Source organism: Manis javanica, chromosome 13 (genome assembly GCF_040802235.1).
Source record: "Manis javanica isolate MJ-LG chromosome 13, MJ_LKY, whole genome shotgun sequence".
In the NCBI taxonomy this organism is placed as follows: Eukaryota; Metazoa; Chordata; class Mammalia; order Pholidota; family Manidae; genus Manis; species Manis javanica.
The window spans coordinates 53,527,974-53,540,884 of NC_133168.1; the positions used below are offsets into that span (position 1 = coordinate 53,527,974).

The window sequence follows — 12,911 nt, forward strand, 5'->3', positions numbered from 1 at the left end:
AAAAGGAGGGAGGAGTTATTAACATTTATCATTTTATGTTGCTCTGACTTGAAATGATATATTGGAAGATCAATTATAATTAACTGTACTTTTTCATAATATGTTGTGTCTTCTTAATGCTGTGTTTTTATGTCAATAAGCTGGGAATAAAAATAACAAGGATTTAATTTAATGGTTTAAAAACTCAAATAAATATAAGCTAATTGAGTTATAAATTAAAAACACAAGTTTAAGTTTCTAAAACCTTAGCATCTAAAAGATATGTCAGTTATCTGTTTTTTCTTTTGGATGAACAATATTTAAAAAAAACACAAAACTTTGCAGTAGCAGAGAACCTAAGTCTTAGTAAAAATATGAGTATATACAAAAAATATGTGTATATATGGGAAAAATACTGAAATATGGGTTTGATATAGTGCTCTGTTATGGGTCAAATCATATTGAGCTAAATATTTCAGTGGAGGCTACAAACAACTGTTGTATTCCTGCATTGTATAAGAACTGATCTCTGTGTGACCAAACAAATTATCAGGAATTTCCAGTTGACTCAGACATTGCTATATCACTCTTGGCACAGCATAAAAAGTTAGTATAACGTACTGTATGAATCCAACTATATGACATTTGGAAAAGGCCAAACTATGGAGACAGTGAAGAGTTCAGTGATTGTCACGGGGTGGGAGAAGGGAGGGTGAATAGGCAGAGCATAGAGGATTTTGAGAGCAGTGAAAATACTCTGTATGATATTGTAATGATGGATACAAGTCATTGTAAATTCATCCAAATCCATAGAATGTACACCACCAAGAATGAACCCTAGTGTAAACTTTGGACTTTGGGTGATGATGTGGCGATGTAGGTTCATCAGTTGTAACAAGTGCACCACTCACTCTGGTGGCAGATGTTGACAGTCGGGGAGGCTGTGCATGTGTGGGACAGGGGCCATATGGGGAGTCTCTATACCATCTCCTCAGTTTTGCTGTGAACCTAAAAACTGCTCTAAGAAATAAAGTCTATTTAAAAAAATTAGCACAGTGAGCTAACAAAGGCCACAATTCTATATCCTTCTTGTAAGCTTTTTAAATGTGCCCTAAAGAAAAATCCTTTTTTGGCAGAAAAATTTACTGTAAAATGAGTACAGGAGGAACAAAGGCCTAGAATGCTTTCAGGAAAATGGATCCAGAGCAAAGATGAACTTACTTCACACCCAGATTGAGTTTCCCATGAACATGACTCCTTCTCCTGAGGAAGAACCCCTTTTTGGAAAGCATGGTCTCCCAGGCATGTCTGACACAGGGAAGGCTCAAAGTCTGGCTCCCCTGGTGGGATGTGCACTACCGAGGGACCCGTGTACTTCAGGCTGGGGCTCTGATGCTTGTCCACACTGACCATTGGACTCTTGATCCATCTTCGTACCTACAATGTGCAAAAGAGAAGACAGAACAGATGCATTTTACCTTCTTTGATGTTTAACGGGGCTTTGGTGGGAAATGTGGTGTATGAATACCCATGTAAGGAGAATTCAACCTCACAATTTCTTCATCTTTCAGCTCTTAATGCTGACCATTCCTTTGGGTCAATGCTAACCAATCCCTTTCCGGTGTCTGTATTTTTGGCTGGTCATTTCATCTCACTGAGTCTCTCTCCCCATCTATAAGATTGGAGCAATAATATTTCCTCCTAGGCTGTTATGAAGATTTAAAATGCTCCTAAGTGTTCGAGTGTTTTGCCTGGGACAATAGTGTTCAGTAGATGGTGACTATTTTACTTCAACTCTTACTATTATGATTATGCTGACAGAAGGTCTACAGTAGATAGCCAGTTTTCTTACCAGAGAAAATACTAACCTAGAATGATTAGCTTAGGGCCTATTTGCTGCAAAATGAATTAACAAATATTTTACTGTTGCAAAAACTTGATTGTAGAAGAGTTGCTTCTGGCTAAGAAATTATCTTGCAGTCTGTTTAATTCTAAAACTCACCACTTGTCTGCTTGCAAGTAAGGTTCCTGTACGGAACAGAAAAAATGTAAAGCTATTCTAATATTGAAAGGGATACTACTTTATTGTCAGAATAATAAATAAATTATTCTTCGTATTGAAGTAGGAAAAGCACTGTCCTAAGTCTTTGACACTCATTGTCATGTTCAATCCTCACAGCAGTCTTACATGATAGGTACTATTACTCATCTCATTTTACAGATGTGAAAACACAGCACAGAGAGGTGAAGCAAATTTTCCCAAGACATAATGTTGGTATCGAACAAAGGCAGGAGCCAGGAACCTTGAATCCAGAGTGTACTTCTTTACAAGAATGTAATTTTGACAAACATTAGAGTATTGTAGGATTTGTGGTTGTAATACTTGAAATTTATCTTGATTTAATATGTCTTTTCCATGCTTTTTGTAACTCCTGAGGATTATTTTATAGTTAACCAATTAGTGAAATTGATATATACTGAAAGGATGAAGACATAAAATCTCAATACTGAATTTTAGTAATTCTATAGTTAAATCTTCTTAAAATACACTAAAAATAAACTAAAATTATAATAGCAAAAGAATGTTTAAGTAATTTAAGAGAATATTATGCCACCACTAAAAATAAATATTGTGAAGATTCTGCAGCAGTATGGAAAATGTTTAGAACATAATTATATGAGAAAAGCCAAATACAGGATTGTTCAATCACCATAATTACAAATACAAAAATATATGTACTATCTATAGGCAAAGCAAGAAAGTAACAGTCAAAATAGAGACTTGTATTCATTGTTAGTATTATGGATGTTTTCTCTCTTTTTACAGTGTCCTGCACTTTAATTTTTTTAAGAATTTTTTTAATGTTTGCAAGCATCTCAAGCAATTAAAATCTCAGATTTCTTTTTTTGGTTACATATGTGTTTTTTTAATTGCTTTGTTTGTGTTGTATTTATGTACTCTTTTCAATAGCCATTTAAAATATCTTTTTGAGTTTACTATCCTACTGTTAACATTTGGGAGATTTCCACTGGTATTTCTCACACTCTAGGTCCCCATACACATATTATAGGTGCGTTCAAAGTGTTTATTTGATTCATTAATTAATGTCTAAATGAAACTCTAAAAGTTTGAGACAATAGAATCTCTCTTCCTGATGTTAGTACCAAATGTGCTTTTGATCAATCTAAAAAGTACTAAATTTCATTAGGATGGAAAATGTGTCTTATTATTCTTATTTAGAGAATTCTGAACTTGAAGTATGGTGATCTTTCCTGACTAGTTGCCAACCTTGTATTTTAAAATCAATCTTTTATTCTGGCTTACTTTCATTGCCTCTTTTGCCAAGTAGATTTAACTTTGGAGTTTCTATGAATAGAGTTGTAAAGATTTATCTTCAAATAAATTTGGCCTGACTGATTAGGAATCTTGATATATTGAAATATAAGTCTTATATTTATGGACTGCTCTATTAAAGTAAATCTCATGCAATATTGTCTTACAATTTTTCAATTTATAATGGAAGAATGTCCATACAACTGAATCTTATTTCTCATTAGTATATAGAAAATAAAAACTGGTTTTTAACAAAGGACAAGAATTTAGAGACATGTCTCACTTCAAAGTATATAAATGATCTATAAACTTAATCTGCTGGATATGAGAAATTATAGGAATGAAGACTCATAAAGAATTAATTGGAAAAGGAAGAATCATGAGGAACCATTTCAACTGGTATCTAGCTGAGAATTCCCAAAATACTTCAGATGACCCTGAGCATAGGCCGTCAAACAACCAATAAGTGTTTTCATAGAATTTCAGAGTCAAAAGAATCAAAGATATTAGTAATTTGTCCTGTAAATTATTATGGTCAAAACTACACCTACTGGTTTAAGCAAATCATCAAGCTGGTTTCTACTAGGATATAAACTGGCAAACTCAGAGCCTGCAGAGGCTGGCAGGAACAGGAAATGTGTAAAGGCCTATGACCAGGGTATGAAAATAGGGAATAGTGGGGTCTGTGGCAAACTAGATTGTATGCTTGCTAAGGGCATTTCAGTCTCAAATAAATAACAAAACAAGCAAACAAACAGTTCAGGGCCAAACAAAACTGTAGTCAAATATACCCTATACCTTCAAGGGTTACTGCTTGACCCCTGAAGTTATTGTACCAAGCAGAATAAGTATGAAATAGAAATAAAAATGATTTGAAATCTTCTAAGTTTTTAAAAAAACAATCTAATGCTTTCAACTTTTATTCATTTGTCTATCATTCATTACTGAAGATAAGCCATGTGTCAGGTATAATCTAGGCATTCACAATAGATCAGTTAAGACAGATCCCAAAAAACCTATCTTCATGGAGCCTGAGGTATGGCTAAGGGAATACATTTATTTATTAATGAAATAAATTCTTTCTTTAATAAAATAAACAAGCACATTATAATATGTAAGGGGAAAAATAAAGCACAGACAGTGACCAGGGTCATTTCGGGTGGGAGGGCTCAATTTTAAATGTATGAGAAAGGCCTCCCTGAGAAGAAGTCTTTTCAGTAAGGACCTGAGAGGTGATAGGTTTTAGGCATTAAGGATATGGGGACGTCCAAAGTGAGCTATTAAGTAGGCAGCTGGATCACGAAGCCTGGAATTCAGGGGAAAGATTCAAGCTGCAGATACGAATTGGAGACTTGAAACAAATAGACATATTCTACTGGAAAAAAACTAATGACTTGCCTGGAACCACTCATTGAAGTATGTGTCTAGGTGTTAAGCTCCTATTCCTGAGGTTTGATTATGAGAATCTATTGTGTTTCACCTGAACTCACTGAAATACGTGATTTACTCAATCTTCTAATAGCTGGTATGTGCTTTGCACCTTAACACATTCCGCTGGAGGCAAGTTGTGGGTTGGGGTGATAATGTAAGAAAGGCCATGATTCCAAATAACCATTATCAAATTAACCCATTTTGAGCCTTATGAATGTGGGAATATGATATTCCCTCCCTTTCCACAGAGAATGTGGCAAGGGAAATTCAGAAATTTTCTATTTTTCCAGAAGCATCAGGGAGAAAGGTGTTACAAAAACATACACAGTAATGCATTTTGTAACAACTGTTGCTGGCATTAATTGCACGCTTTGTCTGTAAATGCTAAGTCCTCTCACTGGTTTCAGTAGGTCCCCTCTCGCTACTATTACACATTTTACTGCCTTTGTAGGCTCCCAAGTGTTTTTCATGGGACTTATTAATGACATGGCTTACTATGTTTACTTGATTTTGAGAGAGTGGTGGATTCTGAGTGAAGGCGGGAGGAGGTGGGGGCGCTCTTCCTGGGCCTCAGTCAGGCAAGGTGCCCTCCAAAAACTGCTGCGTGGAGAACCGCTCCCTGAGCCCTGAGGGAATTCAAGCTGCAACTGGCCTATTGTGTTCCTTCAGGTGGTGAATTGCTCTGCTCGCGAGAGTAGCTGACGGAGCGGGGCTTTGGGAGCTCCTCGGTGACCAGGCACAATGGCTCTGGGGGTGCAGCAGCTGTGTGTGTGAGGAGAATGAATGCCCAGATAACGCCGCAGCCCTGCGTCCTCGGCCACCTGGGCCACGGTTTTATTCAGAGCTACAAAACCATCTGTGGACAGCATTATAAACAAACATAGACAGGGGCGAGACATCCTCCTCGCCGTGAACAAATCAAGAATTCCCTCACTGGGGTTTTATAGGAGCCTGCTCTCCAAACTGCACCAGGCTTTTTCTGAAGCAATTACCTCTCAAGACATCGGGGTCAAAGAATGAGGCCCTTCTTTTAACCACACAGCTACTCTTACAAACAGTCTTATGAAAATATTAGTCTAGTTTCTTTTCTAAACCTAGTCCTCCCTGATTCTAATAATTTCTTTTTTTCGGAAAAAAAAAAAACCAAGGCAATAACCCCTCATACTAGAAAATCAGGTGATTAAAGAGATTGGCCAGCTTCTAGGGATTTTCCACTTGTGGTTTCTTCCTATTATGTGATGTAAACAGATCATTCTTTTAATGTAAAATGGTTTAGTTTATGATGATATCAACCAACGCAGAGAAATTACAGCGTCCCAGGACTTAAGGCTCATTCCTAAGGCCCTGCTTGTCTCATCGTAAAGGTTGAGTTTGTTCTCCATTCTTGTTCCACTGCAATGAAGAACTGAAAGGCAGAGACACAGTAGCAAAGCAGGGAGAAACTCCAAGGGAGGAGCAGGCCAGAGTCGAGGTAGACAACTGGATCTGTTAGGTGGGAGGCCTTTATATTGCATTCTGGTTAGGAGGCACATCTTGGACTGACAAGGTGGGGTTATTTGATTTACAGGTGTTTTTATATAGTCATCCCTCTCAGTGAACCTGTCCTTTCCCCCAGGCTGCAGTGTGATCTGGGCAGTTCTTAGTTCCATTCGACTGTGTCCCCTTTGGGATCTAGTTGGGGAGACATTTATCTCCCTGCAAAACCTTTGTTGTCTTCACATGGGACTTCCACCTGGACAGAGTTTGGGAGGCTTTTTCTTTGAACTTTATCTGGATGGCTTTCTCTTTGAGCCTTATCTTCCCTTTTCCAGCTGTCCATGTCTACATGTCCACCTAACATTCCTAACATCATCATTCCTTTTCTTGCCTGGGAGTGAAGAACTATCTTGTCCTTAAAATCCAAGTGGACTTAATGTAGGGCACAACTTCTGCAATTTCCCCAGGGGCATTTATTACAGAAAACTAACTTTGTTTACATCATGCCACAATAACTTTCAAGTTGGACATAGTCAAGCAAGTTTTCTACTGAAATTGTTTGGATAATTCAGTTGGTTATAAAAAAAGGATCTCTGCACCTACTTTTTTTATAGCAGAACCTGCTGGCAGGCTGATTATGACATGAATGTAATTCAGAAGATGGTCCCTGGAAGCAGGTTCCTCTGACACTGGTGCTTGGGGCTGCTTCACAGCACAGCTCCTAAAATGTAACCCTGCTATAATATAAGGTTGGTGATATTAACCTGATTCCTCACCCCAGCTATGTGTGGTCCTCATAGAGTCTTCTTTTCTCTGACCACCGTAATGTTGATCACTTACATAAAACCATGGGACTTTTACTCTCACTGGTTGTTATTATGCCCATGTTATTTTTCCAACTTGTCCATAAGGGTGAGGACAGCCTTGTAGGCTTTTAATTCACTAGAAGCTGGCATATGGTCTTAGAAATAGTAGGCAATAAAAGAAGGAATTGTTTGATTATTTCTGACAACTGTATTTATTCGTTTATAGATCTTGACATGCTTTGCTACCAGCCTTTATCAAGGTAACAAATACATTCTAAATAACTATTTCCCTTTCACAAAGCAGGCACCCTGAGGAAACTAAGTGGCTTTTTTGGAATTCTGGTCCTTCTATGTTATTGCTCTTGAGGATTTCCCATCCTTTTCTCTAAACACTGACTAAGGTACTTGCATCCCATTATGGATTCTCAGAGTCTAAAGGTGTGTTTCCCCAGGCCTAGTATGGGGTGTAGAGTGGCAGGGAGGACTGCGGGGAAGAGGAAGGACATGGAGAGGTGCACACTTCTCCATCCTCTCCTCTGTTGCTGTGCACAGTGGGGGCGCCCCGTGTTGCTGTGGGGACTTGACACCAAACACTGTCCTTGCCCTGTACTTCCTGCTCCTTAAACATAAAACCCCCTTTTCTCCTCCTTCCCACTGAGGCACCCACCCCACCCCACCCACCACATTTTAAACAAGCTCAGTAATTCACTGACGTAAGTCTTCCCTTTGAAATGGAGGAAAAGTTTTTCTTCATGCGTCAAGCCATGGGACTGATCGTTTTAGTGTGAACCCATCTTTCCTGGATTTAGAAAATGTGGGAAAAAAAGAAAGAAGTAGTAGGAGAGAATTCTTTCATCTCCTGTGTCTAAGGGACAGTATGTGTTATTTGCTTTTGGAAATGAAAAATAAGGCTCAGAAAATGGCAGGTCTGGGCTGGGCCCTGGGAAAGAACCTTGGCCCACCTGTCCACGGCTAATCCCCAGGAACTTTGGAACCTCTCCCTTCTGGCTCCTCCAAGAAATCCCCTTTTCTATAGTCTTTAACTTCTTCCTCTCTTGGCTACTGTCTCTTAGCACATTCAACACATTGTTCTTGCAATATTTCTAAAAGCTAGCAAGCTGAAAGCACACGCCTTTCCACCCACCTACTTCCTGGTTCAGCAGTCCTCCTTCACTGCCACCAGAATGCCTTTCTTTCTTAGCCAAGCTTCACGAAATAATGTTCCCCATTTCCTACCTCACATTTACTCCTCAACCCATGGCAGCTTATTCACTAAGTATCTGTGAATCACCTCATATTTGCTGGGGCTAAAATGAAGAACATGACAAAAACATCTCACTTCATGGAAACAAGTTTTCACTAAGATGCCAATAAACCTCATTACCAAATCTAAAGGACACTTTGCAGTACCTACTCGCATGCTCTGCAGCATTTAAAGGTTTCAACCCAAGTTTAGCTACCTGCCCACTCCCAGCATTGTGCTGGGAGGGGGGAATCACAAAGAAATGCAAGTGCTTGAGTGCCCTTTGAGCAAGGGTGCTCACATTCCAGAGAGGATTGGCCCACGAACCTGTGTTGCATCACAGCATGGTGACTGTATAATGTAGCAAACAGAAAGCATGAGCTCTAGAACAACACTGCCTGGTGAAACGGCCCACACTACTGCTTTGGCAACTGACTGAGCCTTCCCAGAGCTCAGTTTCTGCACTTGTAAGGCAGTGATAGTGATGGTAACTACCTCATCCGGGCTTTGGAAGAACTGAATGAGATGACGCATGTCAGCCCGGGGCTTGGCACTGTACCATCAGGATTGATGTGCTGTAAGAAATCCCTGTACACATACACATCTCTAATAAACATAGAGAGACATAACTGACACAATTAGTTCCACCCCAAAATTTGCCCTTTTACCATGAAATGCACTGATATTTTCTATTCTGGTTTACTCCTTTAAAATGCTGATTACAACCCACTGACTTCATTTCATGGCCCATAAAGGGTGCCATACAAATTCACCATTATAGTTATGGCTCCATATCATTAGACAGTTTTATAAGAAGTGCTATGGGAGAAAAGATGGGGAGTGGTTGGCCCCATTGGGAGAAATCAGGAGAGGCTTCCTGGAGGAAGTGATGCTTAAACTGAGTCTTGATGTCCGAGTTAAAGGAAGCCAAATGAATTGAAATGGAAAAGACATTCTCAGCAGAGAGGATGGCAGATGCCAAAATAGAGAGGCAAGAATCTGTAGGGGATGTGTAGAAAATGAACCAAAGAGGAGAAGTAAGATGAAGCCTGATAGAAAGGTTGGGTTAAGGGGCAATAAGTAGTAAACAGAACTGTGGGATGGTCAGATGTGTCTTTCAATGTCATATGAAGGATGGATTTAAGAGATAGTCAAGAACACAAGTAGTTACATGTGTCAGGAATTGCTTATAAAATAAATAATAGGAGTCAAGCAACAATTGTAGCAGTTGGAATGGGAAGGAGGGATAAAGCATCAAATGTTATCTATCACTTAGCTTTCAAGTTTACATCCTTTTCTCCATCCAAGTATTAGTATTTTACTGTCTTTCATCTGGATTCCTAAAGCCATCCCGTAAATATCCTTGCCCTTTTAATTTGTTCTTACAGAGACCACATCTTCCTAAATATAAAAGCCTGCCCCCACCTTAAACTCTTAAACGGTTCCCATCACCAGATCTGTGGCTTTCAAACCTGTACCATCAGGATTGATGTGCTGTAAGAAATCCCTGTACACATACACATCTCTAATAAACATAGAGAGACATAACTGACACAATTAGTTCCACCCCAAAATTTGCCCTTTTACCATGAAATGCACTGATATTTTCTATTCTGGTTTACTCCTTTAAAATGCTGATTACAACCCACTGACTTGATTTCATGGCCCATAAAGGGTGCCATACAAATTCAAGAACACCTAAATGGTAAAATCTAAATTCCTAGGTCTGGGATACCAAATCCCCTAGGGTCTGAATGCTCTTCCCCCATTGTGCCCCCAGTGCATCCAGATCTTCCACCACATCATCTAACCTGCAGTTGTCTTAAGGACTGTTCTTTGAGTGTACGCAAAGCCTTTCCCCTGACCCACCTTGTCCAATGGGGAATTCCTGCCAAGAGTCACACATGTGTGACAGTCTTCCATTGTCTGGCCTCTTAACACCCCTTGACCTATTTTGATTATTTATTTGTTTAAATGGGAGGACACCTTCCCTCTGCTTTACTTGTCTATTTCTCTTATTAGAATGTGAGTTTCACAAGGCCCAAGGCACTGTTTTCTCTCACATGTACTTTAATGGGGCACTGGCAAAGCCTCTTTGCTGGGTTCCTTCTTCCTAGCCTATCCCCTCCTCATTTCCTGTCTGCCTTCCCTCTGAGCCGAAGTTCCCCAAGGGAAAGAGACTCACTGTTCTACCCCCAGAGCTTAGCACAGCTCCAGCATATAGTAAGTGAGGAAGAAATATTTGTTGATTGGTTTAAAGCCAGGTATTATTCGAGGTACAGGTGAATAAAAAAATAAAAGGCAACTATCCTTAAGAATTAATAAGAAAATCAACTGTTGTAAAGCAGTGTCAAAGCTTGTAGGAGTTTTTCTTTGGGGACAAGTGGGATAAAGCTGTGATGGGGATGTGTTTTGTACAGAGAGAGCAGGCATGCTGTTTAAATGCTTTAGACAGGTGTTTAAAGGCATGCTCATAGAGAGGGCTTGACTGGGGCCCACCTACAGTGCAAGCGTGCATAAGATGACAGCATAGAGGTAAAGGGGGCAGATATCAAAGGGATCTGAGTGCTTGAATGCTGAAAGTTATCCTTAACTCAGAGAGAGAAAACATAAGGACTGTAAAGTTTAGAGTGGTCTGATCAGATCTGCTGTTCTCTGAATGAATTAGAGAATAGGTCTAAGGGAAAGGCAGCCTAGATTAGAGGAATGAGCATTTGTACAGAGGGGGTCTCAAGAAAGTATATTTTCTCCATGTGTTTCCAAACCCAAGAGAGATTTTGAAAAAATGAAGGCTCATCAGTAGTTTTAACATTTTTTAAATCTTACTTTCAAGCTCTATGTAACCAGGACGAAAGCCAGGGAAGGCTGAATAGGGCATGAAAAGAGCAGGGCCTTGGAGGTCTGGAGGTCAGTTGGGATAAATAGGAGGTCACCAGGCAGGCTCTGGAGAGGACAACCCCTGGGCATAAAACGCAGTGGAAGTGCCACCTGCATTGCCTGTGAGAGCTCTACAGGATTGACCGTCTCCTTGCTTCCATTCTCCTTCCCCACCCCAAATCTAAAAGGGTGCCGGAGGTTTATTATTTCATGTAACTGTTAAATTTCTCAATAATCGAGAAATATTATGAATGTAATAGATCTTATGGTTAAGTTTATGGTCAGGAGTGACTCATGAAAGGTTATTCAACAGGAAGTGTAATATATTTTTTGTTTTTCTGAGGGTAAACATCATCTTACAAATGATGTGGGATTTCCTCACAATTTACTGAACAAACATTTAAGAAATAAAAATGGTTTTCTACAGAAATGACAACTGTGTGAATGCTAAGAGAACTGGATTGTAGTTCCAGCTTGGCAGGTACCTTGAGGATGTCACTTCAGCCATCTACACTTCACTTCACTTATCTGTAAAATGAAGGACTTGGAGCAGGTAAGCCTGGCAGTGACTTCTAGCCAGGTCACAGATTCAAGGCTATCTGTTCACTGGAGCTCTGTTAACATGATTGGTAGGCCTCCCCACCCCACCTACAGTGGGTGGCACTCAACGCAGGTTTATGGAATGAACAAATGATCAGGTAACATTTCTTTCCCCAGTGCGCTTTCTCCCTGCTTGGCATTCCAGTCACACTGCTCCATAATTTTGTATCACCTCCATTAGATAAACTAAAAAACCCCCCCACAAGGCTGTTAAAATAATCTTACGGTCTTAAGGGCAGTTGTTAGAAAATCCATTTAAATTGCAGTGATAAAGACTGAATGAAAGTCTCATTATTTGAACTGTGTACATTACTTAATTGAATTGAAAGTACTAAATGAAAGGGAAGATGATTAACATCCAAACAGGGGCTTATTACCCCTTCCTGATGTTCATGCTCCTTCCTTGAGTCCTCTTATAAAAGGATCTGCACAGCACATTCAGTTCCAATTTTATGCAAACACAATTTTCCTCCCAATGATGCTTGCACTGTATTGGTAATGGTTTCTATTTCCGTAGTCTATTTTCTTTTCTCACTTCATGCTTTATAAAGAAAGTGGTAAGATGTAATTGTTCTCTGAAAACAAGAAGAGAGGGAAAGCTCATAAATACATATTTACTAAGTACTACTATGCCCAACAACTGTATGAGGTTCTGAAAATGTGGAAGATGGAAGAAGGGATTGAGAATAAATTGCAGATATTTGAAGATCCTATGGAAATTGCTGAAATCAGAAAACTCATTGTGACCGCAGCACAATTTAGATGGAGGAAAATTACCATTAGTATGTGCTGTGTAAGTCGAAAAGCAACCAAAGATAGTTTTTAGGACAGGTGCATTTTTGTGGAATGCAAATAATGATAATAAAGGGTCAGAGTCAAAGAAAGATCCTAGCAACACTTATCACCGGTGATTCCACCCTATCCAGAAATGGGGTCATCTACTCAGGGATATCAGTACCAACCAGCATGAGTTGATTTGTTGAAGAAAAAAAAACAGAAAAAAAGGAAATGGTGTATATAATCCAGAAATATGCATTTAACACATTACTACAGTTCTTATTAAACTCCCAAAAGAAAGCACAAATCCTTCAGTGTTATAGAGTTTTATATATGACATTTTACATGAAAAGGTAGTTTATAGAAACTCTGATTATCATGCTGTGAC

General features: G+C 39.3%; 1 protein-coding gene across 3 annotated transcripts in view; it reads right to left on the reverse strand.

The window, feature by feature from the left end:
• Positions 1 to 12,911, reverse strand: part of SGK1 (serum/glucocorticoid regulated kinase 1) — a 106,781-nt gene that overhangs the window by 63,620 nt on the left and 30,250 nt on the right. The window contains exon 2 of one of the 3 annotated variants that reach the window (XM_017655290.3): positions 1,201 to 1,416. The exons of 1 other annotated variant lie outside the window; for it this stretch is intronic. In XM_017655290.3, coding sequence (XP_017510779.1) covers positions 1,201 to 1,416 — 216 coding nt within the window. Of the gene's footprint in view, positions 1 to 1,200; positions 1,417 to 12,911 lie in introns of those variants that run through there. One more of the 3 variants, XM_073219633.1, reaches the window with a different exon arrangement.